Source organism: Equus quagga, chromosome 2 (genome assembly GCF_021613505.1).
Source record: "Equus quagga isolate Etosha38 chromosome 2, UCLA_HA_Equagga_1.0, whole genome shotgun sequence".
NCBI lineage: Eukaryota > Metazoa > Chordata > Mammalia > Perissodactyla > Equidae > Equus > Equus quagga.
This window is the reverse complement of record NC_060268.1, coordinates 122,996,591-123,019,049: the sequence shown is the minus strand read 5'-3', so window position 1 is coordinate 123,019,049 and position 22,459 is coordinate 122,996,591. Positions and strand designations below refer to the sequence as shown.

General features: G+C 35.3%; 1 protein-coding gene across 3 annotated transcripts in view; it reads left to right on the top strand.

The window, feature by feature from the left end:
* Positions 1 to 20,886, top strand: part of ADK (adenosine kinase) — a 536,863-nt gene extending 515,977 nt beyond the window's left edge. For all 3 annotated transcript variants that reach the window (XM_046652329.1, XM_046652331.1, XM_046652330.1), the window contains one exon: positions 20,670 to 20,886. In XM_046652329.1, coding sequence (XP_046508285.1) covers positions 20,670 to 20,794 — 125 coding nt within the window. In that variant the 3' untranslated portion in view covers positions 20,795 to 20,886. The remainder of the gene's footprint in view (positions 1 to 20,669) is intronic.
* Positions 20,887 to 22,459: the final 1,573 nt, after the last annotated feature.

Sequence of the window (22,459 nt, the reverse complement as noted above, 5' to 3'; positions counted from 1 at the left end):
GCTATGTAGTTATAAGCCAAGTTCTACCCTGAGTTAAGTCTTTAAGCCATGAAATAGCAGGTTATAAAATTTTGTTATATAAGAGGGCATCACCAGAGCTCTTTCTTTGAATTTTTTAGAAGGTAGAGGAGGAAAATTATTTTTCACAATTGTATTTAGATCTTAATTCTATAGTAAAGTATTCGAAGTCAGGCAGAGGAAAAAGAAAGGATATGGATTTATGATTATAATACATCATCCTATTTTTTATATGTGCATTTCAAAATCCCCACAATACAGTAGTTTACTTTGTTCTATTCAACTTTCTTAAGAATGACAACTATGTGAGGGAGCTTGTTGGCATTGAGGGTGGGGCAAGATATAGTAGAGAATCATACTTTGGCTTTAAGACACTTTTCATCTGACTCCTTTGTTCAAATGGAATAGAAACCCATTTCTTCTAGATCAGGATAAGGAATTTATTTTAAGCAAGCACACAAGCATTAAGGGAGGCATTTTAACATGGTGGTTAAGACAATGGGTCAAAAGATGTAAGTTTGAGTTCTGGTACTGCTGTTAACTAGTTGTAGGACTATGGACAAGTTACTTAATGTCTCTAAGCCTCAGTTTCCTCATCTATAAAATGAGGATAATGAGTACCTACCTCATTTGGGTTATTACAACAGTTAAATGAAATAATGTTTATAAAGCTCAGTACCTGACACAGGTAAGGATTCATTAAGTGTTACCTGTTATAAAAAGAATCTCAAACAAGAGCCAAAACTGGACAAGTTTTCACTGAGAGTAGAGCCAGATGGCGATTCTAGATTCGAATCAGTTCTAGAGACCCCCAACAGCAGATATTCATGGACCTTCGTTCCAGTGCTTACACATTAATGTTACTCAGCTGCATTGCGTGTCTGCTTCTTCCTGCCTCACAGTCAGCTTCCTGATCTTTCTTTGCTTTCCATTCTGGCTCCTGAAAGAGAATGTTAGGTTAGTTCAATTCACTTTTTGTGCCATTCATAAGTAGGACACTGGAAGAACCATAAGTTGTTTGCTCTTGGGTCAAATGCCCTACCCTTGGTCTAATTAGCAGGAATGGTTGATTTACACACACAGAACATATCAACTTATCCCCTCAGCAACGCTGGAGGTGAGGCGACTCTTCTTAAAAGGGTAATAAATGGGTGGGCTCTATAAATGTGTATGTTTGCATTCCTGTCTATACCATTTTTCCCATGCTTATGGTTCTGAAAATGTTCCCTACAACATGCTCCATGTATCACACGATATGTGGAACATCAAACATCCTATATCTCAGGCTAGAAACCTAGGAGTCATTCTTGATGCCTTTCTTTTCCTCTGTCCAAACCTTCAGTGAGTTCTTTTGACTCAATTTTAGGGCTATATCTCATATCATCTTATCTCAAAGCCTTCTACTTTTCTGCCATAACTTTAGCTCAAGCCAGCCTGTTTTCTACTTTACTACAGTAACTTCCTAATTGATCTCCATACATTCACTCTTTCTTTCACTCCATTCCATTTTCTACACGGTAGCCAAAATAATCATTTTAGGAAAAAATTGAATTATTTCACTCCCAGGCTTACAACCCTTCAGTTGCTTGTAGTTGTACCTAGACTAAATATCTGAACTCCTGTAGTGGCTTCAAAGTATCTATATCATCTGCTATCCCTGCATCTGTATTTAATGCTATACTCACCTTTGCTTGCATGCTCTGGCTATACTGGTCTTTTTTCAGGCCTTAGACACCTTGCATGTGAAATTCCCTTTGCCTAGGATGGTCTTCCTCTACTCTTGCCACAGATATCTCTGTCTCATCCTCAGTCTCAACTTAAAGGTCACCTCTTCTCTAATCATCCTATCTGACATGTGTCCCTTCACTATTCTCTACTGCTGTACACAGTCCTTTTCCTTAATAGCACTGAACATTCTCTGGAATTGTCTTATTTACTTATTTATTATCTTAATTACTAATGTATTACTTTTGGTTTTTTTTAGCTCCACCATTAAAATATAAGCCTCAAGAGAGCAGAGACTTGTATGTGTCTTATTCACTGATGTATCCCCGCGACCCAACACAGTGCCTGGCACAGAGTACATACTCAGTAAATATTAGTTGTATGAATCAATGAATCGATCAATTACATGCACAGCTACAAACAGACTTAACTCCCTACCATCAAATAAAAAACATTCTGGTCAGTATATGTAAGAATTTGGTTATTGAGGGAGGGAGGGAGGGAGTCAGAAAATAGCAAGATAGGCCATACTTTAGTGTCAGGTCACCTTGATTTAAGATTAACCCATGCTGGCATGTATATGTGACTAATTTAGTGGCAGAGAGACTGCTCACAGCTACCTTTTCCTTACTGTCACTTAGAATAGAGGTAAATATGGATAGAACACATGTGTTAGGAAAGGAGGCAGTATCTAACATCAGTTGTCCTAAGTACCTACAGTACAAATGTGAAAACTAATTCTTAAGATCATAATCCTGAACATTAGTTCCTACTGTAATAGGCACTGGCATACAGGTCAGAGGCTCCAGTCAAGATTTCACAGAATGTATTGAAGTATCCAGTAGATCTATAAATTTGGTTTGCCAAAATGCCCAGTGGAGTGGCCAGTGCACCAAATAACAGCACCCTTGTCTTGTCCTACCTAGGGTCTTTACTGCTGTTCCCTCACTTACAGGTGAGAGTGGGAAAAACGTAGCTGCTCCACAGAGAAGGCAATGAGAATCTCTGGTGAAGGGTGCTTGACATGAATTGAAACTAGGGCATATCCCATGTTTCATTTTCCACCTGGTTTCCTAAGCTTTAAGCCACAGAATTGGTTTCAACTTTTTAACTTTTGTCAGCACCCACATCACATCACTAAATCTGTTTATTCTCCTTCCTGTCCTGATTATCTGTCACCTACAACAGTGGTTCTCAAACTTAAGTATGCATCAGAATCACCTGGAGAACTTGTTAAAAGACAAATTGCTGGAACCTATCCTCAGAGCTTCTCATTTGGTACTCATCTGGGGTGTGGCTTAGGCAATGCTAAAGTATGGGACCATACTTCAAGAACCACTCATAGAATATTGCAGTAGATCCTATTTGATCTCTCTACCAATAATCTCTTTCCTAGTAAGTTCATACTCCATACTTCTGCCAGGATTATTTTTAAAGCATTTACATGGCTTTCTCTCCTAAAGCTGTAAAATCCTCAAGGACAAACACTAGGTTTTATCCATCTTTGAATCCTTTGATGTCTAGCACAGTACCTAGTGATGGTAGCATTCAGTAACTTTGTTGATTGAATAAATCGAAGTATGTTTGATAGCACCCTGAGTTTTTACTTTCTTTTCATTTGCTTCTTATAACAAAAATCAAGTATAGGAGTGGTAGTGGCATGAGTCTTGTAAATTGAAGATTCAGACTAGTCAAAGTTTTAATTTATATCTTATTCTCTTTCCTAAAACAGCTATTAGTAATAAAAATATACCCTTAAAAACATACAGCCTTTCATATGCCCATGTGGCAGCATATATCTGGTAACTATTGGCATAGAAGGTATAGCAGGCCAGTCTAAGAGAGCTCATAAATCATCACTAACGTATACATATCTAGGAAAGATGGAAAGTAAACAAAAATCGAAAAATCAAATTGACCCAGGCATAACTGAGAGCAAATTTTTTTATAGGGAGGAGGAAGGAGAATATAGAGTGCAGCACCATTGGTTGCTGTAAAATATTATATCAGGTTTGCTTTAATTACATGGTAATGTCTCTGAGAACAAAGGTAATTACATGATAACTTATGTTACTACTCCCACATTATCTCTTAATAACTATGTAATTAACTTGTCACTACTATACAATGTGTAGCTTGATATTACTCATGTATGAAAGACATTGATAACTTAAATGAGCTGGGGTGGGGCAAGGGATAGAGACAGTAGGGACATCATAGTATTATAGCAATCAGGAATGCAAATGACTCATTAGATCATTGACCCAGTCCTTAAGGATCTGAGCCAAAGCTGTGGAGAATACCAACGGAGTCTGGGGTGAATCATGTATCTTCCGGAAAACAACAAACACACAATAAAGTAAATAAGTCCACCAAGCAGTGGAATAGATAAGTGCGTTTGGGATATAATGCATATACTTTTAACAGTTCATTTTGTTTAGTGAGGTTTTTCTTTTTAAGTAAATATTAAGAATTTAAAACTATGGAAAAACCTTTCTTTCACCCATATCATTTTACCAACATCTTGAGTTTGTATGTGTGGCCAGGGTGATGAGGATGTGCAGCACCAGGAACTCTCTCATTCATTGCTAATGTGAATGCAAAATGGAACAGCCACTTTGGAACAGTTTGGCAGTTTGTTACAAAACACAGTCCTACCATATAATCCAGCAGTCGTGCTTCTTAGTTGTCAAATGAGTTGAAAACTTAGATCCACATAAAAACCTGCACACAAAGTTTACAGCAGCTTTATTTATAATTGACACAACTTGGAAGCAACAAAGATGTCCTTCAGTAGGCAACTGGATAAACAAACTGTGGTGCATCCAGACAATGGAATATTATTCAGCCATAAAAAGCAATGAGCTATCAAGCCATGAAAAGATGCAGAGGAAACTTAATACGTAGTGCTAAAGGAAAGAAGCCAATCTGAAAAGACTACATACTGGATGATTCCAACTGTATGACATTCTGGAAAAGGCAAAACTATGGAGACAGTAAAAACATCAGTAGTTGTCAAGGACCAGGGTAGGGAGTAAAGAGGGATGAATAGGTGGAGTACAGGGGTTTTTTAGGGCAGTGAAACTCTTCTGTATCATATTGTAATGATAGATAACAGATCATTATACATTTTTCAAATCCTATAGAAGTAACAACACAAAGAGGGAACCCTAATGTAAATCATGGACCTTAGTTGTTAACAATGAATTGATATTGGCTCATCAATTATAACAAATGTAGCAAACTAATAAAAGATGTTAGTGAGGGGCAAACTGAGGGATGGGAGAATGAGAGGGTATATGGAAACTCTGTACTTTCTACTCAATTTTTCTTAAACCTAAAACTGCTCCAAAAAATAGAGTCTATTAATTTTTTAAAATAGAAGTCAAAGTGGAAAAACCTGCCTTCTGTCCATCTCATTTTACCAGTATCTTCAGTTTGTGTGTCTGTCCTACGTTTCCCAACTTTATCAATTACAGTGTCCTAAGGTGTTAAGGCTTAGACCTGTGTGCTATGGCCAGTGCCCTCACAGTTTTTACCAAAAAGCTTACTTTCACTGCTATCACATTATATACAGTGATCCTTTCTGCTTAATTCTGTTAGGAATTCTCCCAGCAATCCCTGCTAGGGAAGCATTTGTCCTTGAATTTCTATTTAAAAGAGGCAGACTGATTTACTTGGCATATGGCTTCTATAGATGAAGACTTTATTTGGGGAAGAAAGACTGTGCTAAGGTTCCCTCAGAAACTTTCTAAGATTGCTATGTTTCCCTAAGCCTAAGGGTACAGAAAGTAGTGAAGATCTTTATGTCCTTGATGAATCTTCTAAGAGTGACCAGTTTCATTCTACTTAGACTTATACAGATTTACTTTAAAGAAAGCTCTGTTCGCAAGTGGCTACAATTATTAATGAACTCTAAAAGCATGAATGGAAAACTGTTAAAACATCACTGAGCTGAAATTCTTGAAAGAGTTGTTTTTAACCCTTTTTCTAAATAGTTAAATGTTCCTATATTATTCTTTAAAATAATGTTTATTGGCTTTTTTCTGATTATAAAAGTAATATTGCTTCTTATAGAACATTTAGGAGATAAGAAAAGCAGACAGAAAATAAAAATCGTCTCTAAAATCTGGAAATTATAAGGTTGTCTTTTTAGACACACAGAGGTTTTGCTTTTTTACTATTTTGAACAAACGTGTTTCTGAAATGTATTGCATGGATCTGACGATAGACTAAAAATGGAAGGAAGCACATGTAGGAGTTTAATAAAGTCAGGATTTAAAATCAGTGGATTCAAGAGCACTCTTTAATATCTTTGCAACTCTTTGTAAATCTAAAATTATTTGAAAATAAGATATTTAAAAACGATAGGAACAGGATGGATTTTTTAAGGTATGGTAGTAAGAACAAAAGTAAAACTCTTTGGGAAAAAATGAAGGTTGATCACTATCAATCGTCATACTCAGATAATTTCCAGATGAAGTAAAAAGTTAAATGACTGGGAATGTTTCCTACAAATCAATAAAAGAAGAGAAATACCCTAATGGAAACAACAGGTAAAAGTTGTTATCAGGCAGTTCATGAAAAGAAGAAATACAAATGGCCAGTAGTGGCTTAGAGACCTCTTCCAGTTCCTAGAAGTGGAATTGCTAAGCTAAAGGCTTTGTGTACTTATAATTTTGATTTGTTGTTAGTGCCATCAAGTCAATTCTGACTCCTGGACACCTGTGTACAGCAGAGTGGAACTCTACCTACTCTTTTTGTGCCATCCTCTCACCTTCCAGCACCACATCAGACAATGCTTTGCTGCTATTCACAGGGTTTTAATGGACAGTTTTTTCAGAAGTGGGTGGCCGGGTCATTCTTCCTAGTCTGTCTTAGTCTAGAAACTCCAGTGAAACTTGGTCACCCATACAACTGACAGACAGGTGTTGTGGTTCACCGACCAGGAAACAAACCTGGGCCACAGCAGTGAGAGTACCAAATCTTGACCACTAGACCACCAAAGCTGGCTATAATTTTGATATATATTGCCAAAGTGCCCTTCAAAAGTACTAATTTACACTCCAGCATATAAAGAATGTCCACTTCTTGATAATACAGTGTATTAAATATTTTTGTCTTTGCTAATCTCTTAAGTGAAAAATGATTTCACATTGTTATCATTAAGTGAAAAAAGCAGGCTACAAGACAATATCTAAGAAGTGTCAAATAAAATTAGAAAAGCAAGAGGAGAAATTACAATGGGTGCCACAGAAATACAAATGATTACAAGAGAATTCTACAAAAAGCTATACGCCAACAAATTGAATAACCTAGAAGAAATGGATAGATTCTTAGAATCATAAAACCTCCCAAAACTGAATCAAGAAGAAATAGAGAGTCTAAATAGACCAGTCACTAGTAAAGAGATTGAAATAGTACTCAAAAACCTCCCAAAAAACAAAAGTCCAGGACCAGACTGCTTCTCAGGTGAATTCTACCAAACATTCAAGGATTTCATAGCTATCCTTCTCAAACTCTTCCAATACATTAAGGAGGAAGGGATGCTTCCTAGTTCATTTTACAAGGCCAACATTAACCTGATACCAAAACCAGACAAGGACAACACCAAAAAGGAAAATTACAGGCCAATATTGCTGATGAATATAGATGCAAGAATTCTCAACAAAATATTAGCGAATACAGTAAACAATACATTAAAAGGATCATACACCACAGTCAAGTGGGATTTATTCCAGGGATGCAAGGGTGATTCAGCATCTGCACATCAATCAACGTGATATACTACATTAACAGCATTAAGAATAAAAATCACATGATCATCTCAGTAGATGCAGAGAAAGCATTTGACAAGATTCAGCATCCATTTATGATAAAAACTCTCAATAAAACATGTATAGAAGGAAATTACCTTAACATAATAAAGGCCATATATGACAAACCCACAGCTAACATCATACTCAGTGAAAAACTGAAAGCTATCCTTCTAAGAACAGGAACAAGATACCAGTCTTATTCGACATAGTATTGGAAGTCCTAGCCAGAGGGATTAGGCAAGAAAAACAAATAAAAGAGATCCAAACTGGAAAGGAAGAAGTAAAACTCACTATTTGCAGATGACATGATTCTGTATATAGAAAACCATAAATAATCCACCAAAAAACTATTAGAAATAATTAACAAATACAGTACACTTATAGAGTACAAAATCAACATACAAAAATCAATTGTGTTTCTACACACTAACAGTGAACTGGCAGAAAGAGAAATCAAGAATATAATCCCATTTGTAGCTGCAATAAAAAGAATAAAATACCTAGTAATAAATTTAACCTGTACACGGAAAACTATTAAGACGTTCTTGAAAGAAATCAAACAAGATACAAAGAAATGGAAACATTTTGTGCTCATGGATTGGAAGAATTAGCATAGTTAAAATGTTTATTTTACTTAAAGCAGTCTACAGATTCAGTGCAATCCCTATCACAATCCTAATCATATTTTTCACAGAAGTAGTACAAAGAATCCTAAAATTTATATGGAGCAACAGAAGACTCCAAATAGCCAAAGCAATCCTGTGAAAAAAGAACAAAGCTGAAGATATCACACTCCTTGTTTTCAAAATATGTTACAAAGCTATATTAATCAAAACAACATGTTACTGGCACAAAAACAGACACATAGATCAATGGAACAGAATTGAGAGTCCAGAAATAAACTGACACATTTATGGACAGCTAATTTTCAAAAAAGGAACCAAGAACATACAGTGGAGCAAAGAAAGTCTCTTCAATAAATGGTGTTGGGAAAACTGGACAGCCACATGCAGAAGAATGAAAGTAGACTATTATCTTGCACCATACACAAAAATTAACTCAAAATGGATTAAAGACTTGAATTTAGGGCCTAAAACCATAAAACTCTAAGAAGAAAACACAGGCAGTATGCTCTTTGTCATTGATCTTAGCACCATATTTTCGAGTACCATGTCTGGCCAGGCAAGGGAGACAATAGAAAAAATAAACAAATGGGACTACATCAAACCAAAAACCTTCTGTATGGCAACAAAATGAAAAACCAACCTAACAATTGGGAGAAGGTATTTGCAAACCATATACCTGATATGGGGTTAATATCTAAAATATGTAAAGAACTCATACATCTCAACAACAAAAAAACTAACAACTCAGTTAAAAAATGGGCAAAAGATCTGAACAGATGTTTATCCAAAGAAGATACACAGATGGCCAACAGGCACGTGAAAAGATGTTCAACATCACTAATTATTAGTTAAATGCAAATTAAAACCTCATGCCCATCAGAACGGCTATTCTTAAAAAGACAAGAAGTAACAAGTGTTGGAGAGTATGTGGAGAAAAGGGAACCCTCATACACTACTGGTGGGAATGTACATTGGTGCAACCACTATGGAAAACAGTATGGAGATTCCTCAAAAAATTAACAATAGAACTACTATATGATCCAGCTATTCTGCCTCTGGCTATTTATCCGAAAACGTGAAAACACTAATTCAAAAAGATATATGCACCCCTATGTTCATTGTGGCATTATTCACAATAGCCAAGACTTGGAAACAACCTAAGTGCCCATGATCAGGTGAGGGATGAAGAAGATGTGGTATATACACATACAATGGAATACTACTCAGTCATAAAAAAAAAAGATGGAATCTTGCCATTTGCAACAATGTGGATGAACCTTGAGGGTATTATGGAGTCAGATGGAGAAAGACAAATACTGTATGATTTCACTCATGTGGGAGATAAACAAACACTTGGATGCAGAGAACAGATTGGTGGTTACCAGAGAGGAAGGGGGTGAGGAGAGGGGGAAAGGGGCACATGTGTACAGTGACAGATGACACGCAGACTTTTGGTAGTGAACACGATGTAGTCTATACAGAAGTCGAAATATAATGATGTACACTTGAAATGTATATAATGTTATAAACCAGTGTTACCTCAATAAAAAAAAGAAATTACAGGCTGGCCTTGTGGCCTAGTGGTTAAGTTCAGCACACTCCACTTCAGCAGCCCAAATTCAGTTCCCAGGCATGCACCTACACTACCCATTGACAACCATTCTGCGGTGGCAACCCACATACAAAATAGAGGAAGACTGGCACAGATGTTATCTCAGAGTAAATATTCCTCAGCAAAAAAAAAAAGAAAAGAAATTTTAAAAAGACAACATAATGACATTGAGATATATAATACATATGTATATATACACTATATATACACACAGACACACACACACACATATATATACACATATGTGTGTATACACAGACATGCACACCACACACACACACACACATATATATATGAAAAGCCTGGAAGAATATACAGAGAAATATTCCATGTAATTCTTTCCTAGTTTTAAAAAAAATTTGAAATTACACGTTTTATAAATATGGAATAACATGTATAATCAAATACAAATAATATTAATAAATGAGCAGGCTTCTACATACATCCAGGTTGAGAAATAGAACATTGACTGATACCTTTGAAGCCCCTGTATACTGTACCCCAGTTAGGTCCCCAGCACCAGAAGTAACTATTTCTTAATTATTGTTTTCTTACTTTTCTTTTAAGTTTGTCACATGTTTATGCATTCCAAAACAATGTGAGAACTCACCCATGTTCACGTATATAGCTATAATTTGTTCAATTTCATTGTAGTAATATGCCACAATTAATTAATCCAGTTTGCAGTTGATGGACACGAGTTGTTTCTAGCTTGTTGCTATTATTGCCAATGTGACTATGAACATTCTTAGACATGTGTCCTAGTGGTGCAAGAGTTTCTCTAGGATGTATACCTAGTTGTGAAAAATGCTTAGTCAACTTTACTAGGTAATGCCAAATCGTTTACCTAGTCCACTGTGCCAATTTAAACTCCTATTAGCTGTGTATAAAGGTTATAAGGCATCCTCATCATCAAGCGGCATTGTCAGACTTTTAAATTTTTGCTAATCCAGTGCATTTATAGTAGAATCTCAGTGTGGATTTAATTTGCATTTTCCCTCATTACTAATGAGATTGAACATCCTATGTTTCCTTCTGAAATGCCTCTTCAAGATGTTTTCTTATTTTTTTGTTGGGTTGTTTTTCTTAATTCATAGAATATCTTAGATATTTTAGAAACTTTGTTAGTATATAGAAAACAAACTTGATTTGTTTCTTCCTCTGTCTTTAAATGTATCTTTTGAAGAACAGAAGTTTTCATTTTACCAAAGTTGAATTTTTTAATCTTTTACTTTATGGTTTGTGCTTTTTGTGTCTTATTTAAGAAATCCTTCTTACCTCTATAGCATTAATGTATTCTTTATTTTCTTCTAGAAGTCTTAGAGTTTTACCATTCACATTTAATTCCTTGATACATCTGGAATTTTTTTTTCATACAGAATGAGGTCATTTTATTTTTCCAAATTGAAAACTAGTTGCCTAAGCACTATTTTCTAATAAACCATCCTTTCGCCATGGATTCACAATACTAACCTCTGTTGTAGCTCGAATTTCCACATTTGCATAAATCTGTTTGGGGACTATCTCTTCTTTTCCTTTGCACTATTTATCTGTATCTGTGCCAATACCACACTGTATTTATTATTTTAGTTTTATAATAAATGTTGAATCTGGTGAGGCAAGTATTTTCTACCTTGTATATTCTTCAGTAGGAGTGTTCAGCTATTCTTGATCCTTTGCTTTTTTCCTACAAATTTCAGAACCAACTTGTCAGGTTCCCCAAAACCTTGTGGAGGCTTTGATTGAATTTGCTTTAATGAATCTTCTTATCTAAGAACCTAACATATCTCTCTGTTTATTTAGGTACTTTATAATGCCTTTGAGTAAGGTTTTATAATTGTCTTCATTAGAGACTGGCATAATTTATGTTGCTTTTGTATCTTTTTCAAATTCCTTTTGTTTTAATGTTGTTTATATATATATGAATAATTGACTTTTGTATATTTCTCTTGTATCCAGCAATCTTTCAAAATTCTCAAGTCCAGCAATTCCTAGATTCTTTGGAGTTTTCTATATACATTCCCCTTAATTGAAAATAATGACATACTTATGTCTTCCATTCAGCCTCTATGTGCTTTGAGGAAACTAGCTTAGCACCTCCTGTGTACAGTTTAAATATATGTTTAGGCGTCATATCAGACACTGGATTCAGTTATTCCAAAAATTGATCACTCTCTTTAACATCAGTGAAAGAAAAGTTCAAATGAAATTAACAAAAAGATAGCAAGCTATACCAGTTGTTAATGGACTGAGGTTTATTCTGAGAGTTCTGGATCAATGATTGTTCCAAGAAAAAGAGCTAGCCACCATTAGCACTAAGAACCAAATTCGGTGTCAGTAAGAAGCCTTCACCTACCTTATGCTTCAACAGCTAGAGACCTAAGGTCCATGACATGGCCTAAAGTTGGGAAAAGTCTAAGAGACCCTGGGATAAGCCCCTCTGTAAAAGGATGAGAGAGGAGTTAAGAGGTCAGAGAGAGAACGATCCAAAGTAGAAAGGCAACAACTGCCTCAACATATGAGCTCTTCATTTGGAAAGCTATGTTGATGTTTTGTTTTCTCCAGTGTTATGTTCTCCTGTTCTCTTAACTGTGTTGAAAAGCATATATACAGAGCCTCACCCTTCATTTTCAAGATGCTGTACTGGCATGGACCATAAGCTAATGGCACCAGCAAAGGGGCTCCTAAGGGACCTTTTCATATTGAGCACACATAGTAAGTCAGTTATTCAAGATTTTGCTTTTTGAACTCTTGGTATGCCCAAAATCTTTACTAAAAGAGAGCTAGCTTCTTTTATTTTTATATCTGCAATCCATATTTATCTACTATAGTGTTTGCCAGCCACATTCTTTATAATTCACCACATTCAGTGAATGAAATATGAATAAGCACTTTGTTTACTTGCCGATACAGTATTTTTATATATTAATAGCATATTATTATTGTTGGGGGTTTTTTCCTACCTAAAAAACTGCTTTTTTGGAATAATATTCCTAAAATGCAAAGATCATTTAAAAATGGAGCGGGGGAGAGACCAAAAATCCTATGGAAAAATAAAAACAAACAACTCACAGAAGGAGATTTGTTCTTTATACATATAAAAAGGTGTTCAGCCTCACTCATAATAAGAGAAATACAAATTAAAATTACACTGAGATGCCATTTCTAACACATCAGATTGCTGAAAACTCAAAAGCTTGACAGTACACTCGGTTGGTGAGATTGTGGGGAAATAGACACTCTTAAACATTACTAATGGAAATAAAAATTGCTCAACTCCTTTGAAGAGGAATTTGGCAATATCTAACAAAACTACACATATGTTTACCCTTCAGCACAGAAATTCTACTTCTAGAAATTTATCCCGAAGATATACCCTCAACAAAACAAAAATTCATACACAGAAGGTTATTCATTGCAGCATTATTTGTAATTGCAAAATATTGGAAATTATTTGAACATCCACACATAGGAGATGGAGTGAATAAACTATGGTGTATCCATACACTAAGGTGCTATGCCACTGTATGAAAGAACGAGGAAGAGATCTATGAATTGATATGCACTGATTTCCAGGAGATATTTCTAAATGAAAAAAGCAAAGTGCAAAAGAATATATACACTGTGTTATCTCCTTTTGTGTAAAAAGAAGAGGAAATAAGATATACTTATCTTTATGTAAAGAAACTCAGGAAGACAAACCAGAAAAAAGTAAGATTGGGTACCTATGAGAGATGGTGGAGGGGCATAGGATAAAAGGAAGCGCACTTCTCTGAGTATATCTTTTTTAGAGCTTTTTACTTTTGGAAACATGTTAATGTTTTCCATATTTGTTAAAAATTAAATTAACAAGGATAGAAGTGAGGGACTAAAACTGAAAGCAAATTGAAACACATGATCCCAACATTTTTTCAATCTTAAGTACAATGACCCACCCTGAAGTGGGGTAAAAAAGAGAACTAATCTAAGTAACATTCTGAACACAGTATTTGAGTACGTGGGAGAAGAGCAAACCAATCCTCAATTTTTTTTTAGTAAATTTGGGGTTTTTTGTAGAGTTGGAATGAAGCAATTTTGAAGCTGTTTTAAAAGTATTACAAAACTGAGCAAAAAAACAAGTATTATTGAGAGCTAGAATTCTCGCTGTAGAAGAAGGAACATGATAATGACAATAATGGAATGGGGAATGGTAAGAAAGAACCCTGTTGGGATGAATTGGAGTTGAAAGTATCGACATCAACTCAATTTCTAAAGTAGGTCTGTGATATAAGTGTGTTATGTGTATCTGTGAGTGTGTGTACATGCATACTTCCTAGCTCTATTCACTGACAGGGTCCAGAAGCAAAGAACACACCTACCACCTATTGGACTCTAATACCATTCCACCCTAATAGGAATCAGGTATCCTTGGAGAAAGAATTAATGAATTATAAATCATTAATAAAAAAGAATCTGTGCCTCCTTGCTGATAATAAATAGATTTAAAATAACAAGTGGAAGAAAGGGTAGGCTCTTGCATATAGTAGAATGCCAAGATCTGACTGGTAAATGTGAAAAGAGTGCTGGAGTTGGAAAATCATCATGGAAAGAATCATGAATGGATACTAAATCTGAGAGAGGGAGTGGGGACTTTTGATGGGGAACAGAATATTTGCACAGTCCTAAAGTGTCTGTCAACAGACTGCTTGTTAGATGCAAGGGAAAAAATAGTAGCTATACGTGGAGAAATAGGACAACATCTTGATCAGTTGATCAAAATTAACGTCACCAGTGAACAGCAGCTGAACATAATGTGCCTCTAAATGTGACACCCTGAGAAGGACACGACATAATTTTTCTAGTATTCTTGCCAGCAATGCATAATCCGAATTTAATCATGAGGAAATATCAGACAAACCCCAAATGAGAGGCACTCTATTAAAAAGGGAGTAAGGGATGACTGTATGTATTTTTCAAAAATGTCCCTGTCACAAAGCCAAAGAAAGACTAAGGAAATGTTCAAGATTAAAGAAGGCTAAAAAATACAACAAATCCTAGACTAGATTCTATCCTGGAAGGAAAAAGAATGCTATAAAGGATATTATTGGGTCATTGACAAAATCTTAATATGGACAGTAGCTTAGATAACAGTATTATAACAGTGTTTGCTGAAGTTGAGAACTGGATTGTGGTTATATATCAGAATAGCCTTATTCTCAGGAAAGACACACTGATGGATTTAAAGGTAAAGAAGCATGAAAAATGCAGCTTGTTCTCAAATAGTTCAGGGGAAGAAGTTATATACAGAGAGTATTTGTGTGCAAAAGAAGCAAAATGTTAATAATTATGCCTGAGCAGAGGATATTTAGATGCTTTTTGCACTATTTTTATTCTTGCAGCTTTTCTTTGAATTTGAAATTATTTCCAAATAAAGGTTTTCGTTTTTTGTTTTAAAGATTTTATTTTTTTCCTTTTTCTCACCAAAGTCCCCCGGTACATAGTTGTGTATTTTTTTAGTTGTGGGTCCTTCTAGTTGTGGCATGTGGGATGCCGCCTCAGCATGGCCTGATGAGCGGTGCCATGTCCATGCCCAGGATTCGAACTGGCGAAACCCTGGGCCGCCGAAGCAGAGCTTGCAAACTTAACCACTCGGCCACGGGGCCAGCCCTAACGTTTTTTTTTAAAAATACACTTTAGGCCATTTAATAATTAAAAATCTAAACTTAAAAAATTATATTTGGGAACATTATGATAGTTGATATAAGCCAGAGACAAAAGGACAAATACTGTATGGTCCTACTCATATGAGGTACCTAGAAGTAGCAAATTTATAGGGACAGAAAGTAGAATAGCAGTTATCAGAGGCCAGGAGTAGGGCAAAATGGAGAGTTATTGTTTAATGAGTATAGAGTTTCTGTTGAAGTGATGAAAAAGTTCTGGAAATCGATAGAGGTGATGGTTATACATTGCAAAATGTGCTCAATTCTGTGAATTATGCACTTAAAAATGATTAAAATGGGGGCTGGCCCCGTGGCCGAGTGGTTAAGTTCGTGCGCTCCGCTGCAGGCGGCCCAGTGTTTCGTTAGTTCGAATCCTGGGCGCGGACATGGCACTGCTCATCAAGCCACGCTGAGGCAGCGTCCCACATGCCACAACTAGAAGAACCCACAACGAAGAATACACAACTATGTACCGGGGGGCTTTGGGGAGAAAAAGGAAAAATAAAATCTTTAAAAAAAAAAAATTAAAAAAAAAATTAAAAAAAAAATGATTAAAATGATAAATTTTAGATTATATATATTTTGCACACAAAAAATAATCTCAGGGATTTTTATTCATATTATAAAAGGATTCCCCGTGATTCTTTAAATATAAGCTCTCTTTGTTTAAACAATTTTACAGAATTTTTGAGTTTTGTATCAGCTACTTTATTAAAGTTCCACTTCTGATTTATTATATAATATCTGTAGTTCATCTCAGTTGGTTTTTAAAAATAGATTATTGAAAGACTGATACTCACTTGGGGCAAAGGTCTTAGCTTTTTTGTGCATCCAGATTTTCTACTTGTGAAAACAGATGTCTCTTCAGAGTACTGCATTTCAGTCATCAGCTAGCTCTTCTCTTAGAAAGAGAATGCTGGTGATGCTGGTACTTGTGATTCACAAAAATATTTCCTAAACTAAGCTTTTCTTTTTCTCACAAAGATCATACCAAGAGGAATGATGAAAACAGATGTTGCTTATAAGACTTCTAGACATGTTTCCATTGTAAGCTGATCTGGATCTGAATTTGGCATCTGCGCCATTCACTGTGTGGGCTGGGCATTTTAGTTGCACAGTTTGGCTGAAAGTTAATGTTGACCTTTGACTGTTACCTGAAAACTCAGTGATAAAATACTCTTACTATAAACCTCTTGAGAGAGTGATTTCACATTCTAAGCAAATGTCTTTAAAATACTTCACTCCATTAACGAAATTAATTTTATTCTTTGGTTGGGAATACTTATTTGTTTCATCGGATATAGAGCATTCCCCAAATCTAACAGGGAAAAGCCTGCGTGGTCAGAATGGTAAAAGAGAAAGGACATAAGTCTCTTATAATGCTCTCTACAGGTTGTTATACCACAGCTTCTCAATTAACCTTACCCCCTAGACTGCCCACAGCCTGGGAGAAGGCCTAGAAGTCTGCCTACAGAACAGTTTTTCATTATCGTCTGTTCTTATGAGTATTTGAGTACTGCTACAGCAGCTCAGGTTTCCCCATGGGGAAAATAGCCCCAGATTCTTCAGTTCTTGACATATCTTATTTGTAACTACAGCACTTTTTGCCTTCTTTTATAGTTTTATTGCTATGTAATTGGCATACAATAAACTGCACATAAAGTGCACAATTTTATAAATGTTGACATATGTATACACCCATGAAACCATCACTGTAGACATATCCCCTATTCCCATGCTCTTTTGTAATCCTCCCTTCCTGCCCTTTCTCATCCATCCCCATTTGGGTTATTTCCAATTTGGAGCTATTACAAATAAAGCTGCTGTGAACATTCATTTACAGATCTTTGTGTGGATATATGCTTTCATGTACCTTGGGTTAAATAGAATGACTGGGTCATAGGGTAGGTGTATGTTTAACTTTTTAAGACACTAACAAATGGTTTACCAAAGTGGTCTTATCATTTTATGTTCCCGTGTCAGTATGTGAGAGTTCCAATTGATAGATACCCTTGTCAACACTTGGTATGGTCTGTCTTTTTAATTTTAGTCATTGTAGTGGGTGGGCAGTGGTATCTAATTTTGATTTTGGTTTGCATTTCTCTAATGAATAACGAGGTTGAACATCTTTTCATTTGCTTATTTGGCATCTGTTTATCTTCTTTGCTAAAATGTTTGTTCGACATTTTTGCCCACTTTTTATTGGATTGTTTCTTGTTATTTAAGTGTAAAAGAGTTTAATTTGGCAAAGTCCAAATTATTTTTTCTTTTATAAAAGTTTGTACTTCCTATATCATAAGAGATCTTTGGCAAATTCAACATCACTAAGATTTTCTCCTATGTTTTCTTCTGAGTTTTATAGTTTTAGCTCTTACATTTAGATCTATGATCCATTTCAAGTTGATTTTTGTAGATGATGTGAGGTAAGGGTTCAAGTGATTTTTTTTTTCACATGTGGCATCCAACTGTTCTAAGACCATTTGTTTAAAAGATTATTCCTTCTCCACTGAATTGCTTTGATATTTTTGTCAAAAATCAATTGACCATATTGAAGTAGGTTTATTTCAGGACTCTCTATTCATTTGCATTGATCTATATGTCTATCTTTATGCCAATACCATAATATCTTGATTATATTAGTTCTATATTAAGTTTTAAATCAAGTAGTCTTTTTCAAAGTTGTGTTGTGACTAATCTGTCCTTTGCATTTCCACATGAATTTTAGAATCAACTTTTCAGTTTTTATAAGAAAAGCCTGCTCAAATTTTGATTGATATTATATTGAATCAATAGAAAAATTTCTGCAAAGCTGATAACAATATTGAATCTTCTGATCTATGAACACTTTATATCTCTCCATTTATTTGGATTTCTTTTATTTCTCTCAGCATTGTTTTGTCATTTTCAGTGTGCAGGTCTTATACAACTTTTGTCAGATTTATCCCTAGATATTTCACATATTTGATGGTATGGTAAATAGTATTTTTAATATTAATTTCTAATTGTTCATTGCTACTATATACAATTGCTATATATACACACATTACTGGTATAGAAATTCAACTGATTTTTGTGTGTGGTCTTGTATCCTGCAACTTTACTGAACTCACTTAGTAGTTCTAGTAACTTTCTTCTAGATTCCAGAAGATTTTCTAGATAGACCAGGATTTCTCAGTCTCGGCATTATAGATAGACATTGGAGGATATTTAGCAGCATTCCTGGACTCTACCCACTAGATGCCAGTACCACCCCCTTCACCAGTTGTGACAACCAAAAATGTCTCCAGACTTTGCCAGATGTCCTCTGTGGAGCAAAATTGCCCACTTTTGAGAAACATAGACATAGACAATCATGCCATCTACAAATAAAGATAGTTTTACTTCTTTTTCAATCTTGATGCCTTTTATTTTTGTTTGTTTGTTTGCCTTATTGCACTGACTAGAGTCTCCAGGCCAGTGTTTAAGAGCAAATGTTCTTGCCTTGTTCTTGATCTTAAGGGGAAAAACATTTCATCATCCACCATTAAGAATGATATTAACTGTAAATTTTTCAGAAGTGCCCTTTATCAGGTTGAGGAAGTTCCCTTCTATTCCTATTTTGCTTAAAGTTTTTATTAGAAGAGATGTTGAATTTTGTCAAATTCTTTTTCTGCATCTATTAAGATGATCTTACGGTTTTCTTAGTTTACATGGTAAATTACATTGAATGATTTTTGAATGTTAAACCAACCTTTCATTCCTAGGATAATTGATTTATTACCTTTTTAATATACTGTTGGATTTGATTTGCTAAAATTTTCTTCAGAATATTTGCGTCTCTGTTCATGAGGATTATTGGTGTGTAGTTTTCTTTTCGGATTTTGGTATCAGAGTAATGCTGGCCTCAAAGAATGAGTTAGGAAGTATTCACTCCTTTTCAGTTCTCTGAAAAGTTTGTATAGCATTGATATTATTCTTCTTCCTTAAATGTTTGGTTGAATTCATTAGTGACACCATCTGGACCTGGGATTTTCTTTATAGGAATCTTTTTTACTACAAAATCAATATATTTAATAAATACAAGGTTATTGAGGTTACCTATTTCTTCCTGAGTGAGCTTTGATAGTTTGTGTCTTTCCAGGAATTTGTCCAATTCATGTAACTTGTCAAATCTATTGGCACAAAATTGTTAATAACTTTTCCTTATTATTCTTTTAGTATGTGCAAATTCGATAGTGATACCACCTCTCTTATTTTTGATATTGATAATTTATGTCTTCTCTTTTTTTTTTTTCCTGATCAGTCTGCCTAGATGTTTAATTTTATCCTTCTTGGACTCCCAATTCTGTCTTCTCAACTCACTGAGGCTGTTGGATTCTACATAGGTTGTCCCTCCTTGTGTTGTAGCCTGGAAACTCTCTAGATTGTAAACTAGAGCAATTTTATGGTTTACCTCACTTGTTTCCTTTCCTTCATGGATCCTTTGTGGCTGATGTACAATATTTGAAAAATGTTGTTTATATGCTTTGTCTTTATTTTAGTAGTTTCTGGAGAAACGGTAAATCTGGTTCCATTTGTTTCATCTAGGTCAGAAGCAGAAGTCCTCAACGCTATTTTACCTTATCATAATTTATTTTAATGTCATGCTGGTCCATGGTACTTCACTATATAAATTATTTCACTGTTACTTCTGGGAGTGAAAGGAAGATGTAAGATCCTTCATAACTTTTCAACTCTCAAATTTATACTTGGAGAAACATCCAGATGATAGAATTTTGTCCAGATAGCAATATTCTAAGAATAAGAATGATACAGAAGGGGAATCCAGAGAGAAGGAGAGAGGGATACTAATAACTACTCAGCTTTAAAGACCCAAGGTAATATTATTTGGCCAGTATTTCTTACAATCTTTTAATCTCAAAGCTAAAGGAAAGCATGATAGTTTAGACTTAGAAAGACTAGACTGGCTTGATGGTGAGTTGTCATGTCCCAACTTGAGCTCTTTAAAAGAAATATTAGGGGAAGCTCGTGATGTTTGGCAGAACACCTCTCTAGCCCTTGAGGTTTAACACTTTACTATCAAGACTGAAAAAAAGGATAGATGCATGGACCATTTTTTGGTCTGACTCAATATGACATTTCTGACACTATTACACAGTACTCACGTTGTTCTCTTTTGTCTGTGTTTCAGGTTTTCTGTCTCAACTGGTCTCTGACAAGCCCCTGACTGAATGCATTCGTGCTGGCCACTATGCAGCAAGCGTCATAATTAGACGGACTGGATGCACCTTTCCTGAGAAACCAGACTTCCACTGATGGAAAAGCAAGAAACCCAAGCCCAGGAGGCCAGACACTGCCCTGATTGCTTCCTGAGAATTCCCATATTAATAAAGAAAATTATCTGCCATCTTTTCCTGCTATAATAATAATCATTCTTGATTTAGAGGACACAGTAATGCTCAGTAGACTCTTTATTCTCTCAATAACCTAAAAAAATAATGTTTATTTCCACAGTTTGATAGTGCCACTTAAAATTGTCAATTAGGGGCCGGCCTGGTGGCACAGCGGTTAAGTTCACGTGTTCCACTTTGGCTGCCCAGGGTTCGCTGGTTCGGATCCCCAGTGCAGACATGGCACCGCTGGCAAGCCATGTTGTGGCAGGCATCCCACATATAAAGTAGAGGAAGATGGACACAGATCTTAGCTTAGAGCCAGTCTTCCTCAGCAAAAGGAGGAGGATTGGTGGCACATGTTAGCTCAGGGCTGATCTTCCTCAAAAAAAAAAAAAGTCAATTAAACAGAAATATAACACTTCAATAGAAATTTTTATTTCATTTTCAATTACTTTGTAAGTTCATGTGTATTTAGGAAATCAATCAGTTTTTTTCCTACATCTCTGCCTTGAATGCAGATGCAATTTAATATAATAGATTTTTTAAAATGAGTTAATCCTGACACATCGATCTTTAGCTTTTTATACAAGTAGGTTTAATTTGGGAGTATCTGTGTATGTGTGTGATAGAATTTTGTGCAAATAGCCATATTCTAAGAATAACAACGATACAGTAGGGGAATCCAGAGAGAAGTACACACACACACACACACACACATACACACATATATACATATATGTACCACATATATACATGATAAATAGTCAAATAAAGTACAGAAATACTTATCTTGCCAAGTTATGCCAAATAATCTCTTCAGTGCGTGCTCAAACATGTAATAAACTTTGGATAATTACATAATTTGCCAAATTGTTATACTACAGTATTCAAATTATCTTATATTTACTTATGTTTCTCTGTAATTTGATACAAATAAAAATTGTCATATAGGAATTTTTTTCTGTCTTTTCCCTGTGCTCAACAAACTAAGAAAGAGAGATCATTATTTAGTCCTGGACTCTGAAATGATATCTAATTGTTGATGGAGATAGAAGGAAGAATAACATAATACATTGAAAAATAACTTAGTATTGGAGACCAGTGAGTCACTGTTTTAAGGAAGACAAATAGTATAGTAGAACCTCTGGAGTCAGACTTAATTACCTTCACATGACCTTGGGTAAATTACTCAGCCTGTTTGAGCTTCAATTTCCTTTCTATAAAATGGGATATAACCCGAATGTACAAGGTCATTGAGATGATTTTAGAGAGAATACCAAATGGTTTTTGTCAGTGGTTTTTAGGGGTTTGTCAGAATATCAGTGGTTTTTAGTATATTCACAAAATTGTGCAGCCGTCACCGTTATCTAAATCAAGAACATTTTCATTGCTCCAAAAAGAAACTCTATCTCCCAATTCACCCCACTCCCCATCCCCTGGCAACTACTAATCTGTTTTCTGTCTCTATAGATTGGCCTACTCTAGACATTCATAAAAATAGAGTCATGTAATTTGTGTTCTTTTTGGGTCTGGCTTCCTTCACTTAGCATGTTTTCAAAATTCAACCATCTTTTAGCATATATCAGTA